Raw genomic sequence first — 21544 nt, 5'->3', positions numbered from 1 at the left:
AGTGTGGAAAGGGGATGAAGATGGATTAAATGGTGCTGATTTCCTACCCAAGAAATGCTTTTATTAAGTTATTTCCCACCAATTGCCTTCTTTCAAACTATCAGAAAGAGCTTCTAAATGGCACCTCAAAAATATAGTGTGAACAGGACATAAAAAGATATTTGTTTTTAGAGCTGTATTTGCTATCCTCTTGCATGTAAAGTTTCAAGACAGTGAGGAGTTAAGAGAGAAGGACAAGCACTACCCATCATGTTTGGAACGACACAGTGGACACCAAAAATGGGAGGCCAGGAGAGGAGCAAGAGAACTTGGCTCAAATACAAAGTTGACATTTGCTGTTTCCTTCAAGGAGATCTGCCATGTACATAAGAAAAAAAAACCCCACTTTTTAAGTCTTAGAACTTCTCTGAGTAATGTTCTTCCTCTAGCTTTCTAAGCAAGCTCTCCCATCACTCTCTGTTAAATGTTGTTTTACACAGAGTTTTCCCATTTTCTTCAAAATATACTGTCTTCTCTACATATGTGTGTTAAATCTTTTCTTTGTGGTATTACCTCAGGAAAAAAGAGTTGTCCAGTAGAGTTAGCAAAATTGAGTTCTAGATTTTGCCCAATAATTTTCCAGCTAACAGAAACATTTCCTCGACCAGGGGGTGTTCTTACCACATGGAATTGCAAAATTTCTCCTGCAAATGAAATGTACAGATTGATAAATGTTTAATGGAAAATAAACAACATTTGAATTCAACAAAACCCAAATCCCAAACATGCAACTATTACAGCACCTTTTCCAAGAACATTACAAGGCTGTTCTGTTTTGGACTTTCCAGAAGCTTTATACATGCTTATTGTTTATTAACACAGGGATCCCACTTTTAAATACTTTCATTTAGTAGAACTTCAGGAAGTTCAATATGTAAAATTTACCAAAAGCACATGCTAAAATGGGAAACACAAACTTTTATACACTCCAAAACATGCATCAGAACATAAATGTTCTGTAAATTAAAGAAAATTATAAAGTCCTTATGGTCAAAACTAGTAATAACACAAGTAAATTCTTCTTTCACTTCTCAAAAGGACACAAATTCCTTACACTGATATGCAATGTGATTTTACACAATGCATGCATAAAAATGCTTGCAAATACCTGAAAATCACATTTCTTTAAATTGTAACTTACATATACCATCAATGATTTTGTTTTATAAAAAGAAATACAAAGGAAAGTTGTCAAATTTGTACATGAGCCTCTGTAACTTCACCAAAGTTACAGTTTTCCTTCCTGGGTAATTGAGGTATTTTAGACACTTTATACTTTTCATTCCTGGTTTTTCTCCTCACATAATACTTTGTAAAATTGAAGAAAATCATGACAATCATTTCTTTTAAACCGCTGAAAGTGGAAAGTAAGTTCCTAGGGAGTATTGCTGATGGCCACGTAGCTTGCTGAAAATACGCTCAATTCAAAAGTCTTACACGATGCCAAGTAGTGCCAACACACTAAAATTTTCATACTAAATTTTAGCACACGTTAACTTTAGTGCAATGAATTATTTTGGGAGTGGAAAACATAAGAAGGCAAAGCATCAGAAAGACTTTTAAATAACATTTCCTCAGACACTTCAATGTATACATTTTTTTTAAGTGTTTCATTACAAAAAAAATTAATTGCCATTACAGTAGTAGACTATGTCTTGGATTTTTTTTTTTTTTTTTTTTTTTTTTTTACCATATAGGGACTGCTAGTTAGAAATCAGATTGTCCCAGGGTGACTAAAAGCCTGTACAATCAGCCATAATTGCCAAAATTTGTGTTACTTGTATAATTCATATGAACAAATAGAGGCACGACTATGAAATCCTAGAGTTCCTCTATTGTACACCTTGCAGAATTTCTCATAGGGCAGCTTTGTATTAAACAAAGAGTTTATTCCTGAGAGACATAAAGAGAGCCTTGGGGGATTTAAGCACTTTCACCTACAGTGTGGTCTGGTGACAGAGGTTTAAAAAGGTTTAAAGAGTCATGGTTTTTCAAATTTTTTTAAGTCACAAAACTTAGTAATACTTCAAGAAGAAAATTACAGAAGTTTGATCAAGTGCTAAAAATGCATTATGAACGCAAGTGGCAAGAAAACAAATCATAGGTCAGTAAAGATCCATGTTGAAGGGGAACCTATAACCATAATAATAAAAAATGGTTGCAAGATTGTACATGGAGATTTGGGAATAATATACAATTAAAAGGTGAAAATAAAAATGAAATGCTAAGGAGAGAAAAAAAGTAAAATCCTCCTACAAACTTACTACATGTAAAATCCTCAAAGTCTAATACCTCAAAGTCAATATCATCTTTAAAAATGTAACAAGTTACCATGCAAGTAACCTGCAAGAAAATATTGCAAGAAACACAATTTGAAATAGAACGTACACACACACACAAATGCACACATAAATAAAAGGTAAAGAAAGTATTCCTTAAATACAATCTTGTAAGCCAAGCCTATTGCAAATCATGTGAAAAAAGCATGAACAGTGTGAAAATTTTCCTAATAAATAACCAAAATGGAGGTAGTGACTTTCCTCGTTAAGGCAGACTCTCAGGAACCAGATCCATTTAAAATGTCTCCTGGGAAAAATTACCAGAAAGTTACCTGGATGAGGAGTCAAAAAACAGTTGTAGAAAAGGAGAAGCTGAGAAAAAGGAAAAAGGAAAACTGAGAAACAAGTGCTTAGTCTTTTAAATATAAAGGAAAGGATAAAAGGAACGTCCTACACAGGGTAGGTTATAATTTTCACATAAATATTTTACTAGGTGCTACACTATCTTCTTGCGTTTGCCCAGGATGAAAGCCTAAATAGGGCCCTTACCTACAGAAGAGTCTGACAACATACCCGGAAGACCATCTTCATATAAAATCCAGAGTCCACCAAAAGTTGGACTTTTACTCTAAAACAGATGATCTATCATATAGCATCTAGGCCTAGCCTAATGCAGATTAAGAAATATAAACATAAAATGTATTTTAATAACCCTGAGTATTTTGTCTCCTTGTTCCCAAAACAAACCAAGAGTTTTTCTAAAAGACAAACATCAACTACACTGTGTGTAATAATAATGGAAAATTAAAACACAGGAAATATATTTTAGTAGATACATGTATGCATGCTATACATACGCCATCCAAATTAACTGCCCTCTACAATAGACAGAAAATGATTTAAACTAATTATAGGGATATGAATAGTGTGCAACACAAACTATCAATATAAACAATTAAGAAAAAAGTTGAGTGTTTCTAATATAGCAGCTCTGTATTTTTAAAAAGAAATGCATTTCTTGTTCAAGTTTTTGCCTAAAAAGGATTCAAATTGTCTCTGTTAAAAGGGCAGATTTTTAAATCCATTGACTATGACATCATGATTATGATGTTGCTGAGGTGGATGACTGAGTGAAACATCTAACATGGATTTATAAAGGGCACATTTATACATAGTTTTCAACCACAGTAAAAATCTATTGTCCCAAGAATGAAGCGGGGGAAATCGGAGGGGTAGACGAACCATGAGAGACGATGGACTCTGAAAAACAAACTGAGGGTTCTAGAGGGGAGGGGGGTGGGAGGATGGGTTGGCCTGGTGGTGGGTATTGAGGAGGGCACGTTCTGCATGGAGCACTGGGTGTTATGCACAAACAATGAATCATGGAACACTTCATCTAGAACTAATGATGTAATGTATGGGGATTAACATAAGAATAAAAAAAATCTACTGTCCCATATTTTTAAATTTTCCCATTCCATTTGAAAGAAAGTAATATTTACCACTGGGCATCTGTCCAATTGTTTTAGCACAAAAAAGAGAAATAGAATTCTACAGAATTCAGTACATTGTTAAACACTAAGGCAATTCCTCCCCATGAACTGAAAATGTATTCTAGAGCCAGAAGTTCAGCATGGTCCACATTTTAAATCTAACCACATAAATGAAACACCAACACTAGGCCAAAAGCAGTGTTAACATTGTTTAAGACTACATGGCATGATTTTTTTTTTACCATGTTTGTTTAGCAGTTATCTTGAAGAATCACCATGAAGTTTTCATTAATTCACTTTGGTAAACAAATATGCTTGGTACATATTTCTCTGTGCAAGCTTGTGGTAACATAAAAAATACACACAAAATTCTGAATCGTTGAGGTTCAACATAATGCTTTTGAAAAAAGAAAATTTAGACTTTAGGAAAAAACTTAGGAATAAAGGTACAGGAAAGTAAGAAAAGGAATAAAAATTCACCCCAATTTTTATTTATAAAATATGAAAAATCTAGGGAGCACACATGCAAGCAATAAAAGCAATTCAGTGTTTTATTTCTGGTACCAAACCCATGCTCATAGAGTAATAAGATAATGCACATTTTTTTTTTACCAATAACACATTTAGGCCATTTACTTTAATTACTAATCTTTTTCCTCTTTGCAAAAAAAAAAAAAATACAAACAAATTATAAGCCCATAAACAATGTTTCTGAATATCAGCAAAATAAAAATGTTATAAAAGTTTCTAGAAAGGCTTATTTGAACTTCTAAACTAATCTTGGCACAAATCGGTAGCAAACACTCTGTGGATGGGCAATGACTTGAGGACCCTACTTTGAGGAGCACTGCCCAAAGACCTCTACATTCTTAGATACTTGCTTCCCATCCCAAATTCTTTAAAATCCTCTATAGTTACCACTGTCTCCTCCAGCCCATTTGGGAATCTAATCTCACTGGTTGCTCATGTTAGCATGAGACACAGTGATTACTTTCTTTCCAATAATTAATGAAAACACACTCTTATCTTGGTCTCTTCCCACCTCTGGCAGAGCCTTCTCTCTCTCCAAAAAGGTCTTTTTCCTTTCCCAGCACCTTAGCCTTATGTTCCACACAGCTCCATCTTTGACACCTTGCTTTTCTTCCTCTATCCACAAAGATCCTATTAATTCTCCTGAGTTCAACTATTATCTCTAAAAACCTAATTTCCACCTCTAACATGAGATGGAGTCAGGTTTTCTCATTAGTTTGCTTCTCTCACACAAACATTGTTACTCAAAGTCATTATTCTTCCAACTCAAGTCACTTGAAATATTTGCCAAAAGTTCCTGCAATGTCGAGTTCTACAGCAGATTAAGTTCAAGCAAAACATAATTTCTTCTCACAAATTTCCTTATATTATGGACTTTGGACATAGTGGGCTTTGGTTAAGCTCCACTATGAACAACGGTGTGCTACTTAATTTCTCAGAAATTCACTCTCCTTATGAGAATATGAGATGTATACCATTATACCCACTTTATAGGACTGTTGTTCAAATTAAGTGTAATAATGGATGTGAAATGTCTGGCATACGGAAAACACTCAACAAATGTTATTGTTGTCATTATTATTATTAACATTAACTTCTACAGTGACTTCTACTTATATTATAAATAATTTTTTTAAAGTTGCTGATCTGTCTTTAGATTGGACTTAGAGCAACGTGTTAGTCGTTTTTACTCAATATTGCTGTGACAACATGAGATTCTGGACCACTGATAAAAAGAAAGAGTGTTGAAAAATAGCCCAGACATTTGCATTGGTAAGTTAAAAAAACTCACAAGTTGGGAGTACAGTGAAGTACAAGGTAATGCACACTAAAACATATTTAGCTTCAAGCACAGCAACTAACGAGCTGGATGACCTTGTCAAGTCACCTAATCTCTCTGTGTATAGAATTCTATGGAATTCTATTTCTCTTTTTTGTGCTAAACACAGTTTTCTCATCTGTGAAATAGAAGTCCAAATACATGATCTATATCCTTTTTGTTTCTTCTCTTTCTGAGGTATGGTTATTTATTCTTATTTCTAAACACAGACTATAGTGAAACACAGGCTACTAAATACCAGTTTTATCTCAAACAGACTTATTCAAAGACAAAAAAACACTGCTAAAATGTTTGAAGCAAAAATTAACCTGTACATGCAAAATCCTACATATGATGTAAAATGTTAAGATTCAAGAAAATTTTTATTTTTTAAGAAAAAAATGGACTTTTCTAATTTTTTTCTAGTTTGGCACTTCATTCATAAAACATATCCACACAATATAAAATCCAGGGTAAAATATTCTCTAACTACAAACTACTACTTGTTTTGAACAAGAAGCCAATGTTCTATTGTTTAATATCAACAACTACCACTAAGTACATATAAACTTGCTAGGAACTGTGATAAGCACTTTACATTCATTAACTCATTAATCCTCACTAAGAAATCTATGAAGTAAGTAATATTGCTTGTCATTTAACAAATGAGAAAGCTGAGCATCCCAAATTTGACTAAGTTCCTAAAACCACACCAATGGAGGAAGCAAGCTGGAATCTGCAAGGCTCCTAAGTACTTAAACAGTTCATGACAGACCCCTTTCCCAGCTAAGTTCCAGGCATACTAACACACACAGCTCTACACAATAATAAAAGTATATATATAAAAAAACACTGGAAACTTTAAAAGAATAAGCAAAAAATGACCTCTATAGAAAAGAGAATGAATATGCTGAACAAAAAAAGGAACCCACCTTCGTGACCTATGACAGATCTGGAAGCTGTCTGAAAGCTAACAATTCCCGCCACATTGTCATTGGCCAAAATGTTCACTCTAACGGTGTCGGAACTGGGCAAAATTCTACTTCCCCCTTCGGTGTACACCAGACTAACTATGATGCTTTCATCATCCTCTGGCTCGGAATCATCCAAAATGGCTAAGATAGCTGTCTTTTTGGTTTCACCTATAAAAAAAAAAAATTAATGGAATAAAAACCAAAGTAACAAAATCACCAACATAGAGAATCCACAAAGGCCCAAAATTACTTCCACTTTGAAAAGTTAAGTAAAGGGGCGCCTGGGTGGCTCAGTTGTTAAGCGTCTGCCTTCAGCTCAGGTCACGATTCCAGGGTCCTGGGATCAAGCCCCACATCAGGCTCCCTGCTCAGCGGAGGGCCTGCTTCTCCCTCTCCCACTCCCTCTGCTTGTGTTCCCTCTCTCACTGTGTCTCCCTCTGTCAAATAAATAAATAAAATCTTAAAAAAAAATAAAAATAATAAAAAGTTAAGTGAAAATATGTAAATGAATATCATGAGCAATATTAGTGTAACTACAAGCAAATGCTATATGTTAATCTGTATATCCTTTCACATATAAAACATTGTAAATTTTATAATATGGACAGATTGTGAAGAAGGGCATTTTGAATTATGCAAAAATTTAAAGGGTAGAATTATTGAAAAGAATCATAGTTTTATTCCTGGTCTTTAGCCTAGAAAAATGACACAGCTAAGGAAAGGACTTCTAAGGTACGTTTGGATGAGAAACAGCTCTCTCTCTTGGTGAATGGAGTCTCATTCTCATTCTGGCATTCCTGTGAATAATTTTTTTCAGGTAATCAAGCCAATACCTTCCTGAAAGACCAGGAACACTTAGGGGATGGTGGTCAAAATGGCAAACAGGAAAGGAATGGCAAATTCTGAGTGAAAAAACCGGCCTGAATGAGTCTTTAGACAACTAGATGAATCAAATACCAGTTTCCAGGATGTGGGCAAATAAAGGAAGGAGGCAGAAGAGGAATTCAAAGGGATGAGCGACAGTGACAAGGCTCAAGCATTCTACTTTTTAATTTGGTCTAGGACCCCACTAGTACATAGAACAGCAGTGAACACCCCTAAACCCAACAGGGCTTCTGCAGTTCAGCCTATTAGCCTCCACCTAATTCTTTGCCACTTTTTGGAAAGAGGACAAAAGGGTGAGATGAGAAAAAGTGGGAAAAAGGAGAAAGGGGATATGAATGCATGTTCTCTCATGACCCTGCTGCATTTCATCAATTCATAGTATCAAGACTGTCTCAAGAGACTATAGATATCTAAGAATCTAGGTTATCTATTAAATATAATCTATTTTTGTGATGCTAAAGTTACAATTTAAGGTAATACTAATTTTTATAATGGTATTACTTTATATGAAAACTTTCTTTATAGTTACTAAAGCTGCTGGAAAATCTAACTTTAAATTTTCATCTCCAGTCATCCTCATTAAATTTTCATTATTTCCTTTGAAATAAGGAGAAATGTTACCAAATACCAACCTGTACCGCCAGCTCCACCAAGTATATCATATTCCATCATTACCAAAATCATTTACTAGGAAATAACCATTATAGAAATGTGATATACTATTTTTAAAATTTACTCTAAAACATAATGCTTATTAGATATTTCAAAAAGTATACTACACACGAATCATGATCATGACCCCCAATTACTATTTCTCAAAATAGTATACGCTAAAAAAGTTGAACAAAAAAAGATGTGAATAACACTCACTTCCTTCATTTTTTGGGATATCATGAAGTTTTTATAAGTATACATTTTTTTTTCATAAGAAAAACACTATGCTAAAAACCATATGGAATCCATAATTGCCCAAATCAGGATTTGAGCAATGATCTTAATAAAGATAACTTTCCCCCACCCAAAGATAATTATTTTAAACAAATGAACTTTCCAAACTTCCAAATATTATATGATTCAACCAGTCCTGAAAAAGAATCAGTGAATCTGACCCTAATTTTAATCTGTGGGCCAAGTTATCTATGACTATATTATTCATGAAAATTTACAGGAGTTATCCCATTCAAGCCCAAGAACATTATTATAAATCGATCTATCCCTAGACTTCATTTAATATGAATGAAATCATCAAACTTCATACTACTTATACTTACAAATTATTTTCATTGAAGATTCTCATGGGTAAGACATATCAGTAGCTAGGAAACAGTATTAACTGGGAAGCTTTTTTACATATACTAGACAAATCAGGATAAATCTTCAATGAAAATAATTTGTAAGTATAAATAGTATGAACTTGGGTAACTTCCCTTACAAAATTAAAATTTGCCTTGAGTTGCCTCTGTTTCCTTATAGGCATTGCCAACACTATAAAGGAATAAAACCCACACATTGCCTGAAAACCTTCTCTTTTTAATAAATTAAAAAAGATACACATCAGCCTATGTATGTCAAGCATCAACAATTAACAAGCTAACTAACTTCTTTTTTAAACCATACTGCACTTGTATATATTAGCAAGAATCTAGGGGCGCCTGGGTGGCTCAGTCGGTTAAGCGTCTGCCTTCAACTCAGGTCATGATCCCAGGATCCTGGGATCGAGCCCCGCATAGGGCTCCCTGCTCAGCAGGAAGCCTGATTCTCCCTCTCCTACTCCCCCTACTTGTGTTCCCTCTCTCGCTGTGTCTCTGTCAAATAAATAAATAAAATACTAAAAAAAAAAAAAAGAATCTACACAGTAAGAATTCTTATGAACATTATCATAAAAATTAACTATGATGACTTTGCCAGGGGAAACTAAAATCCATTTAGAACCATCACTTACCTTCAGCAAAAGTCAGAATATCTCCAGCACCTATAAAATCTAAACCTTCAGTAGCAGTTCCACCAACAACACGCCATTCGACTGCCACCTGACCTAAGCTGCCCCCCGTCCTGTGGATCATCAGCTCCACTGTGGTTTGGGGCTGCTCCTGAACTTCAACATATAAGCCATCTTCAGAGGTATTGGGACTAATGCTATAGATCACGAACACTCCAAAGGCATCACCATTTAATGCTATGACAACTGTAGAAGTATTTGGCTGTCCTATGGTTGGTTGGTTTTTAAAACTGGCTGTGATGTTCATGAGGTGAACTTCAAGGAGAGAAATTAGAAAACTCTCATCCATCTCTGGGAAATCATCGGGAAGAATAGAAACTGTGAGATTTGCAAATTCATCACCCTCCAGCATTATGGCCCACTGCCTTGTCACAGGCTCATAGTCACTCTCAGCCACAGCCTGACCACTAAACAGAGACGCTACCCTGGTCATGTTTTTCCTGTAGGTCCAGGAGTCCGAGTTGTTAGCCACTGGACTGATCCACGATGTCATCCAAAAACACTGAGGGCCCTCAGAAGCACTGAAAAAAGAGAACGCTGAGCACGCGTGTTCTCTGAGACACAAAGTGGCACAGGTATACTGGGGTTCCTTCGTGGCAGAGACATTCACCCAAGTTCTCCACAGTGGGTCAGGCACCCCTTGAATTGGCGATTCATAGTAGGACAGTAAATCTTGACCTTCCCCGACTGCAAGAGCCACTGCATCAATATCAGAAGTACTGTAGAACAACAACAGCCGACCAAAGTGCCCTCCGCTAAAACGTGGAGTGACAATTAAAAGACAGGTTAAGCACTCAAAGCAATCTGTGGGTTACATAGAAAAGGAAAATACTGACTGCAGTGTTCACTTTTTTTTAAGTATATAAAGTAATAGTACAAACACAACCATGTTTCTTAATTATATTTGTCTTTCAACATTTTATTTTCTCATGCAAGGGAATCTTGCTAGTTTTCAATTAAGCAACAGTTATTCTAAACAAAGCTATAAAGATACCCTGCAAGATATGCAAATTATATCCATTTCACAATTATCAAACAGGATTAGAAAATGAATTTTCATTGCCAGATTTCACTGAAACAAGGTAATAATGATAATAGCATGAGTGCATTTTAAGAAAATGTAATTACTTGCCACAAATTCCCAAGACCCCTTATTTTCTATTTCTGAAGGAGTTCAGTGAACTTTACACTGCCTCACACACTCACGGAGAAAAAACAACCTGAAAACCTCCCACATCATACAGCATCTGAATATTCTTTAATTTGGAAGCTAGTTGTATTTAAGTTCTAATTCAAACAAATCATAGACTAAAGCAATAATTTTCTGCGGTTAGAAAGCCCGATGATGTATAATGTATTTAATCTATTTCACTAATAATATGTATGATAAATATATTGGGCTCTTCATATTAATAGGCATAATTCAATTAACAAATTACCAAACCTACAAAAGAATTTACATTATATAACAACCACCAAACCTAAATTATTTAATTGCACTAGAGGTCATTTCCCACTACCCACAATACCCATCCCCCCACAGATGCAAGCCATTATTTCATATACCTTCGCCTAACAGTTATGTTAGCACAGGAACTTCGCTCCAGAGGCTCTTGAACGCGATAAACCGACTGAACAAAGGCTACTGTACCATAAGGATTATCATTGGCAGGAATAACAATATTTGCCACTCGATCTAACCCAATAGTACCTCCACCAGAGGCATCAGTTAGTTGTACTTGGATAACCTAAAAATACAGTGAAAATTTCCTTAACAAAATCCCAGTTCTGAAATTAAAATAACAATGATGCAGGTGGGGGACAATCAAACATATAATCCATACAAAGACAAGGACAAAATATAATGTAGTATGAATGGACTCAAAGGAACTCCCCCATTACATTTACAAATCCAACATGTAACGGAATAATACATTACTGACTTTTAATAGTGAAGCACAGTTATACATAACAAACAAGCCATTTAAATTCCTTAATATTTAGGTATATAATCTTATAAAATCTATTTTAAGATCCTTGTTTATAGTTACCATTTCAATGATACATTTTTATGTCCATTCTATACATTTTTTTATTTAGGGAAAATATTGCATGTACGTTTCCTAAGTAGCTAATCTATTATGCTTTATTTCCCACATTATCTTAAATGGAAATTCTCTGACAAAATTTAAAACAAAAGACATCATATCATAATGCCACCTAAATTTAGAGAGAAGGAAAGAGAAATGTTTTATATATATTAACTAATATCTAATATTTTAGAACTGAAAAACACAATTAACATTCAAATGAAATGTTATGGACTTCCCTTCTATGAAAACCTGATATTATTAAAGCATAAATGCTATTAAAAGTAACTTAATGACACCTAGGTTTTCATAATACTTGAATTTCATAATGTAAAATTATCTTCAGTTAATATATGTTAGTAATGAATCAACTTTCCTGTTGAGACTATTTTTATTTGCCACCTAGCTTCTTCACCATGAAAAATAAGTATCAGGCAGATGTGTCTAGCATGGTATTTGTCATATAGTAAATTTTCAAAACTACTGAAGAATAAGTAAGTGAATAAGTAGAAAATCAAAATCTAAATTTAATTAAGATCGACTGGCCCACACTCAAGCTAAGAGGGAGTCTGGATACAAACAAATGAAGAGTTTATATGGAAAAATGTATAAATATACATGTTAAATATCTAAAAATATAGATTTAATCATTTAACGAAAATGTGGGAAAATACAACGTAACTATACAAAAAATTAACACTCGTGAACTGCAATATGAACCAGACCTTTTTCTAGAATATTCTTGTTTTTGTTTATCTGTAAAAATCACTTTTACACTACCATATTTTGAAAATTCTTGCAGAAATAATTAACTTGACATTCTCTATAAATGCCACAACAACAGCCATCTGTTCTAGTCACTATAAGACAAGGTATGATCTACAGTGTCATTCTATACTAGGCCATTCCTCTCACCTCTTCAATCTCCGGAACGTCGTCAGCCAGGACCTCTAACAACAAGGTTTGAATGGTTTCCCCAGGGGCAAAGGTCACATTACCTGAGACAACTCGCAGGTCACCAGTAGCAAGCTGTCCATTAATGGTGGCGACCCACTGAACAGTAACATTGCCAAGTGTCCCAGAATTTCGAATTACTGGCAGGTTTACCTTCACTGAGTTAAACTCAGGTTCCTCTACAATAAGTTTAGTAATCTGAAAACCTGAAGGGCAGAACAAAGTTAATTTCAAATACAAAATAGCGGATTGTTTTTTCCCTTATGCAGTCTAAATATAAATAGCTAAGTCCCCCAAAATCAGAGTAACGTGCTGTGATAAACGGTCAGGCCTGCCAAAATTTCCACATTATTATTCATTATGACAGAAGCAGAAATCACAAACTGAGAATCAGGCATTCTACATTCTACAGCAGTCAGGCATGTAGCAGTCATGGGAGAAGTAGGTCTAGTGAGTTCTATAGCTAACTGCACAGTGCAAGCCTGGTCCAAAGAGTCTGCTGCTATCTTGCTCCCACGACTGATGCTATGCAGGTTCAATGTTCCCAGATTTCCTGCTAATCAAGAAAGCCCAGAAATCCAGATTTTTGTGTAAATTGATGTAAACTAATTTTTGAAAGAATTGTCTAAGATTCACAAAACACATCTAGAAGCCAGATCTGACTTACAAACCTAAAAGTTTGTCCCTTCCGTATTTATGCTAAGACGTTGATTTCTTTTTTTAATAACCACTAACCACTGCTAGGGAGGGTGCATAGATATCCCATATATTGGTAACAGCGGTTAAAAAGTGAAACATGATCAAATTAATTCTAAGTCTCTAAAAATGAAGAAATGTATGATCTATATCGACAAGTTAAAGACACAAACTAGTTTGGTTACCAAATAATCCATAGGGGTCATCAGAGGCCTCAATAATGATGATCGCCTCTGTTAATGCCCCTAGTCTGGCTCCTCCCGTTGTTTCATTCAGCAACTGCACAAGAAAAGATTCTTCCAGTTCAGGGTAGATGTCATTAATGATATATATTGGCACAGATTTACTGGTTTCCCCTTCTAGCAAGACCACATCTGATGAAGCTATGCTATAATCTTCACCTATAAAGATAAAAATCAAAATGCTAAAACTTATTTTTCCAAATATGATAATAAACATGCCATACACTAGTAAAATACTGTGATCTATCAAATTCCATAGATATACTTGTAAAGCTTTTGTGAGGATACTGACTACATATATTCTAAACAAAAAGATTTTACCTCTCTGCTCAGAAAAAATAGGTTTGAGATCAAAAAATAATGAAACAGACCTCCAAAGGGTGTTCAAGTTTATCCTTTCATTTTTAGAAAGATGTATACATAATATCTTCTATTTGTCATGTACAGACATAGATGATATAGCTATGATATAGATATGGACATACACAAAAATATAGAGTCATCCATTACCACAAGATAACCCCTTATCTACAAAAGAGAAAGAAAATGTGCACAATCTTTTAAAACAAAGAACAGAAGTAAAATCCTACCTCACTAGAAAGATATGTTATACTGTTGTACAGATATAGGCATGTCAGCATCATCAATGTTATTGCTGGAAACTATGGGCTTTCCTAAAAAATTGGATTAAAAGCTGCTCCTGCATACTGCTCAGGTTAGCAGCAGCTTTGTTTCTGGTCAAACAGTGGGAAGGGAAAGGAGAGAGTCTTCTTATGATGCCTAAGGGCTTATTTCTGAGAACACTGATTCATCCCCACTGTTAGGCAATATGTAGGGCCCCCTGCAGACAGTCAGACATTCCTCTAGGCTACCCACCCTGCATGCATGCACGCACACACGTACACCAACCCCTCCCCCCCCAACTAAGGGAACAGGTGAGCCTGGTTTATTATCTTTTCAAACAAATATCATTTATTTCAAAATATCAAACGTGTTATCCTATCCATTCACACTCATTTTCCTTCAAGTGCATGCTAGAAAGATTCTAATTGAATAGCTCTCGGGCAGATCTCCCTCTAGATGCTGTAACTGCACCAATAAAAAAGGCAGTCTCCTAATGTTTGCATTTGGCAGTGAAATCATTTTGCTTACATAGAATAGTTAATGCTAGCCATTGCCTCATCCACATTCTTCATAAATAAATAAACAAGCAAGATAAATGGGTTGAGAGGCAAGACTGTTGCCAAGCACTGCAACCATGTGGCTGCACATTTTATCCTGCATTCCTTGGGATCATTTACACATGAATCCCTTTCAAATAACTAAAAAGTACACACAGAGAAAGCCTAACAATACTTTCCCTAGTTTACTTTTCATTGGTTTGTGCATATTTTGGTCATTTTAACTTTAAAATTGATATACAGTTTTGCTAACATTTTTCAAAAACTACAAAATCAGTGTCATAAATACATGATAAAAGCTCTACATTTATGCCTTTTAAAAGATGCAAGAGAATTATTGCTTTCTGGTAGATATTTCTAGCTATATCTGTAAGTGGCTTTTGTTAATTAAGGATGTAATTTCCCTCCAAAACACTTCACTGCCCCTTGGATGTCTTTTCTCACCCGCAACTGCAGTTATTGGCACGGCTTTAAACTTCACAGAAACATCTGCGAATGATCCTCCTGCTCTAGTCACATTGATAATGGGTCCGACATGATTTTCTGCTACTCGAACAATTGGTGCTGAGAGCTGAAGAGTTCCAAATGCATCATCATTGGCAATGATGATTAGGTGAGCAATAGTTTCTACCTTAGGCCCGAGGCGTGGAGAATTTGAAACTGAAAGACAAGAAAAGCTAATGTATCAAAATTCTACCAACCGGCCAAAAGTCATCAGGAAACCTCAGCAAGATTCCATCAGCCAAATGGGATCCTCATTTGGTGTTTTTTTCTACTATCTCTATCAAAAAACATGTACTGACTACTATGGACCAGCACTAATCTAGACACGGAGGAAACAAAAACAAATTAAACAGGAAGTCCCTACTCTCTTGTAGCTTTACATTCTAGAGAGATTGTTATTATAGAATCTTTAGCAAAGGAATAGTTATCCTACAGGAATATTTTAATAAGTACTGGAAATTTGTTAAAAGGCAAAAAATGATTACGGTGTAAATAATCATCACTTTACATAATATTACATAGATAATGATGACACCTACAGGATTATGCTCTTCTAATTAGTTACCAGCATGACATAAAATTTTTAAAAAACAGCATTTCAGTTACAAAATTGAGTAGGAAAGTCATTAAGCTTTGTGTCCTCAAAGACCAGCAGCAAATCATTATACTGTAATTAAATTACTGCCTGTTTCCCTGTCCTTGCTCACAAACCCATTCCTTTTTCCCATCTTAGTTAACAGTCATTCAACTGCCTTGTCCAGAATGTAAAGCCAGCCTCAATGCTACCCCAATGCTGATACTTAACCAACTGAGCCACCCAGGCGCCCCATCCCCAATGCTGATACAATAAAGTGTGCTCAATACTTTCAAGGCTCTCTTCTCACTTTCCACTGATTTTAGAGACAGCAAAGCTTGTTTTGAAGGCATTTAGGACCTTCCACAAACTCTCCCTAAATTATTTTCTAGGTTCAATTCCAACCAGCACCCTTGTGAAAACAACATAAAAAGTGACCTTTTTTTATTATGTTATGTTAGTCACCATACATTACATCATTAGTTTTTGATTTGTGTTCCATGATTCATTGTTCGCGTGTAACACCCAGGGCTCCATTCAATACGTGCCCTCCTTAATACCCGTCACCAGGCTAACCCATTCCCCCACCCCCTCCCCTCTAGAACCCTCAGTTTGTTTCTCAGAGTCCATAGTCTCTCATGGTTCGTCTTCCCCCTCCGATCTCCGCCCCCTTCATTTTTCCCTTCCTGCTATCTCCTTCTTTTTTTTTTTTTTAACATATAATGTATTATTTGTTTCAGAGGTACAGGTCTGTGATTCAACAGTCTTACACAATTCACAGCACTCACCATAGCACATACCCTCCCCAATGTCTATTACCAGCCACCCCATCCCTCCCACCCCCCACCACTCCAGCAACACTCAGTTTGTTTCCTGAGATTAAGAATTCCTCTATCAGTGAGGTCATATGATACATGTCTTTCTCTGACTACTTATTTCGCTCAGCATAATACCCTCCAGTTCCATCCACGTCGTTGCAAATGGCAAGATTTCATTCCTTTTGATGGCTGCGTAATATTCCTGTGTGTGTGTGTGTGTGTGTGTATACACACACATATCTTCTTTATCCATTCATCTGTCGATGGACATCTTGGCTCTTTCCATAGTTTGGCTATTGTGGACATTGCTTCTATAAACATCAGGGTGCATGTACCCCTTCAGACCCCTACATTTGTATCTTTGGGGTAAATACCCAGTAGTGACCTTTTAACACAGATGAAGCATCAACAAACTCTTATTAGCAGTAAACAATTTTGAGTTGATATTTAGAATATCTCTAACAATTGTTGTATTTGGAAATATGTGATAATAAAATTTAACATTTTCTGACAATTTAATCTAAAAACAATAACACCATTTAATTTCAATTAATGAGACACACAGACTATGCTAAATTAAATCAGTTAAAATAAAAAAATTATAAATCAATATGATATAATTAAATTCAACTAGATTAGAAAAGAATTTGCCAGACATTATTCTAAGTACTTTTCTTGTATCAAGTCATTTAATCCCTATACCATCTCTATGGGGCAGGTAACATTGTCCACATTTTACCAATGACTAACCAGAGGCACAAAGATGGTGAGGAAGTCACATAAGGTATCATGCTAGTACCTGGTAGACATATCAAGAGGCATTCTGTAAGAGTTTGTCTAATCTCTTGCTCCCTACATACAATTCCTCATCAAACCAGGTATAAAACCTTCAATTATCCAAACGTTCATTCTGTGCTATGCTCTTACCCAGGTGCTGATCATCAGTCTTCTCATACTGCTTTCCTCAAAGTTAATGATTATACTCGGAGTACAGTAACAGAGACCTTACCAGGTCCTACACTGATTTTGCCTATTAAAATTTAGTCAGTATCACAGAGATTTGCATTTAATTGTTCCCTAGGGGTGCCTGGGTGGCTCAGATGGTTAAGTGTCTGCCTTCGGCTCAGGTCATGATCCTGGGGTCCTGGGATCGAGCCCCACGTTGGGCTCCCTGCTCAGTGGGGAGCCTGCTTCTCCCTCTCCCTCTGCCTGCCGCTCCCCCTGCTTGTGCTCTCTCTCTGTCAAATAAATAAATAAAATCTTTAAAAAAAAATTGTTCTTTAATTATTTCACATTATACCTTATGCCTATTTTGAACTGCCCCAAGCATGCTGCATGGTTCCAGGAACATAACAAGCATAAAATACATGTCAATTGTTTCTCCTATCCCATAGCACATTGATATTCTGCATATGCCATGTTATTAACAATAATTGTGCGTATTTACTGAATGCTTACCATGTGCCAGATATTCCATTAATTTTCACATATATTATTATATTTAAGCCCCATGATATTTCTGTATAATAGATAAGGAAATTGGGGCCAAAAAAGATTATGTTCAAAACTTTACTATATATTGGAACATAAGTTATCTTACACCACCACCCACAGCTCCTAGCTACTGCTGTATGCGATACTCCCTTCTGGTTTTATTTCTATCTCACTCAATAAACTGTGAGTTCCTTGAAAACTAGTCTTTATTTTATAATTCTTACTCAGTAAGACTAATTACTGGATTTTATTACAATTCATTTGCTATTAGAATTGATCCTAAATCTTGTTAAGAAAAAAAAGGATGGGTATCGTGTGAGAATTTTAACCTTGACTATAATCTGAATTTAATATTAAAGTAAATTTCCTTCTATAATCCTGAACCATAATTACTTACATTGTGGACAAGAATGTTGCTCACTATATAGTATATCCATCCAGGGTATTATGGTAAGGTGAAGAAATTTATTTATGAGAAACCTTATTCTATATGTCAAAACAGAGTCAACATGTGGCTCTTAGAATCTTACTTTTGGAATATGTAATTCCAGTTTCCTTAAGAACATTTTATTTGTTTTCTTATAAATATTGCCCTAAAACTGATGTTAAATTGATATCAAATTAATATCACTAATCTTTCTTCTTTTATTTGTTCCCTTACTCCAGGAAATCTAGATTCTTCCCTTTATTTGTTCTCTTAGAGAGATGTGACTAATGACCAAGCTGTAACACAATAACTGCTCTCAGCTCTGCAAGCACAAGGCATGCTCTCTACCAGGAGCCACCCGACTCTCTACAAAGGCCCTGAGCCACAACCCCAGGGCAAGTGGCTGCTACTTTTCAAAAGAAGTTGCTGCACCAGATAGTCTGCCCAACATGGGTCACTCCTCATTCTTATCCCCAACCAGTCCTTCTCAACTCTCAATGACTCACAAATTTACAGGATTTCTTACTGCTACACACTCCTGTCCCCCTTCCCTCATGCAGTTGCTGGACCCACATGCTCATCGCCAAAGAGGCTCTGTGGATCAGGGAATCTTCCAGAGTGGATCAAGGTGAGAGAGGCTCAGGATCCTGCTACCAGGACTATCCCTAGAATCCCCAGGTTGACTTCAGGATGATTTGGAAGCTACCAAGCATGTAACAATTTAGTTTGGAACATAAGGGACTTTTAAAACAAAATTTTGTGTTTTCAAGTGTCCCACTTCCATTTGTCTTATAGATAAACTTCTGTGAGGTGATGCTTTCAAAGTTAGAGCTCACTATTTTTATAGAATTTTCTACTATACCTTAATTTCTTTTTTTTTAAGATTTTATTTATTTATTTGAGAGAGAGAGAATGAGAGACAGAGAGCATGAGAGGGGGGATGGTCAGAGGGAGAAGCAGACCCCCCGCTGAGCAGGGAGCCCGATGCGGGGCTCGATCCCGGGACTCCAGGATCATGACCTGAGCCGAAGGCAGTCGCTTAACCAACTGAGCCACCCAGGCGCCCCTATACCTTAATTTCTTAATTTATTTTTTTTAGGATTCTTACCTCCCATAATAATAATAACACACTAATGGTTACTTACTTGGGCGATTCTGTACTTTCTCTATTAGAGTAGAGTTGAGTAGCTCAATAAACACAGACTCCGATCTTTCTGGTTCATCATCATCCAAAATTGAAATAGTTATGGTTGCCTCACTCTGATTGGCTCTGAAAAGGGCAAATCCAGAAGCTGGTATATAGTCTCTTCCTTGAGTTGCTCTGGCTACACTAGGTGGAAAATAAGGTGGTTTTTCCATATCATCCAGTGTTGCATATGTGACTAGGACTTTTCCCATGAGGCCTTTTAACCTTATCACTGACAGCGTGATATTCTGGGTTGCTTCCTCAACTTTGATAGGTCTATTTTTCTCAGAAAAGATGAAGACCCCACAAGGATCGTCACTAGCCAAAACTGTTAATGTGGCATTAGTATGAACTCCCAAGGAGCCACTGGAGACACTGAGGATTGACACAGAGAAGGCCTTATCCAGTTCTGGATCTTCATCTGGAAGTATTTCCACTGTGATGTTGGCACTCTTCTGCCCAATCTCAAATGTGACATTGCCAGAGGTGAAGGCAAGATCACCATCAGGATCGGAGGCTATGCTCCAAAGCAAAGTCACTTGAGACAGAGCTCCATGGCTTCTCATAATCTGTAAAATATTTAATAGCAAAATGTATTAAGAGAGGGATTAAAATCATTGATTTAGAGGTTTGTAAATATAGAATGATAGCAGGATATTAAATTTTTATTTTCTACAAGTTTTTCTCAAGAATATAAGATTCTTGATGGCAGGGACCAAGTACTACCCACCTTTGAAGACCCTCACAGTACTTAAAAAGTGATTGTTGCATGAAGCTACACATTGAACATTTTTAGCTTCTAACTAAACTATAACTGTATCTTTTCTGCAATCATATATTAGTAATAAAGCAAATATAATTAATAATTTCTTTTACATGCCCATGAAAATTTCTGCTTTTACTACAAAGATGGTATATACTTCATTGTAAGGAAGAAATGAGTGATATTTTCTGAAAAATTAGCCATAAAACTCATTTTTTAAAACAAATCATATTTCCTTTAACATGTTTCTCCCAAAGTTGGATAAAATATACTTAAGAAGAAATACTTTTGCCAAAAATATATTAAGAAGAATAAACAGCTTTAAATATGAATGTTAACTCAAAATAACATTCAAGACAAAAATTTTATAAAGCTTCATCTTTTCCCTTAATTCTTTTTTTCTTTTTTTGAATAATTAGTTATCCTTTCTAAAGTTGTTCAGATTACTCCACAAAAATTTACTGAAGATCTACCATTGAGTGGTCTTTCTTCATTATTTATATAAAATCTGAGGGAGCCGAGCAAGCTTCTAGCTCCTCCCAGTTGTTTAACAATAGAATCAACTTAATTCCTAACTGGAAAAAGCAGAGGAAGAAGTAGACACACACACACACACCATATAGAGTTGTCATTATTATTGCTGTTCACAAATGTTTTGGATTTTCTTTCCTTTTGGGAGAGAGGTCAGATAAGATTGCATTTTTCTACCCATTAGTGTTATGCATGGCCATGTGACTTGCTTTGACCAAAAAAGACTAAGCGGAAATGTTACGAATCCCTTCCAGAAAGAAACTATAAGAGCCAGGATGCATTTCTCCACATCTACATTTTCCCCTCTGTGAAGACAGAAGCACCTGCCAAGATGTTGCCACTGTGATCCTTGATCCCTTGATAACTGGTGACAGCCAAGTTAAGCTGGAGATACACCATGAGTGGAAAAACAAATCCTTGTCATATTAAGCCACTGAGCTTTAAGAGATGTTTGTTCCCACAGCCTAAGTGAATTAATACAAAATCCATATAAAATAATACTTGTACAGCTCCACTATATTCCTGAAAGAGTCAGGATTCCTCAAAATCATAAGACAAACTTAGAT

At 35.8% G+C, this 21544-nt stretch overlaps 1 protein-coding gene across 1 annotated transcript in view; it reads right to left on the bottom strand.

Moving 5' to 3' along the window:
• Nucleotides 1-21544, bottom strand: part of ADGRV1 (adhesion G protein-coupled receptor V1) — a 556689-nt gene that overhangs the window by 388795 nt on the left and 146350 nt on the right. Inside the window, exons 28-35 of the mRNA XM_035014847.1 lie at nt 19644-20253; nt 15126-15341; nt 13444-13659; nt 12524-12768; nt 11085-11266; nt 9462-10273; nt 6593-6802; nt 553-683 (exon numbers count right to left, since the gene is read on the bottom strand). Of these exons, the coding sequence (XP_034870738.1) occupies nt 553-683; nt 6593-6802; nt 9462-10273; nt 11085-11266; nt 12524-12768; nt 13444-13659; nt 15126-15341; nt 19644-20253 (2622 nt within the window). The remainder of the gene's footprint in view (nt 1-552; nt 684-6592; nt 6803-9461; nt 10274-11084; nt 11267-12523; nt 12769-13443; nt 13660-15125; nt 15342-19643; nt 20254-21544) is intronic.

Source organism: Mirounga leonina, unplaced genomic scaffold, assembly GCF_011800145.1.
Source record: "Mirounga leonina isolate KUSES-001 unplaced genomic scaffold, KU_Mleo_1.0 Mir_168, whole genome shotgun sequence".
Lineage (NCBI taxonomy): Eukaryota > Metazoa > Chordata > Mammalia > Carnivora > Phocidae > Mirounga > Mirounga leonina.
This window is presented reverse-complemented; position numbering and strand designations above follow the sequence as displayed.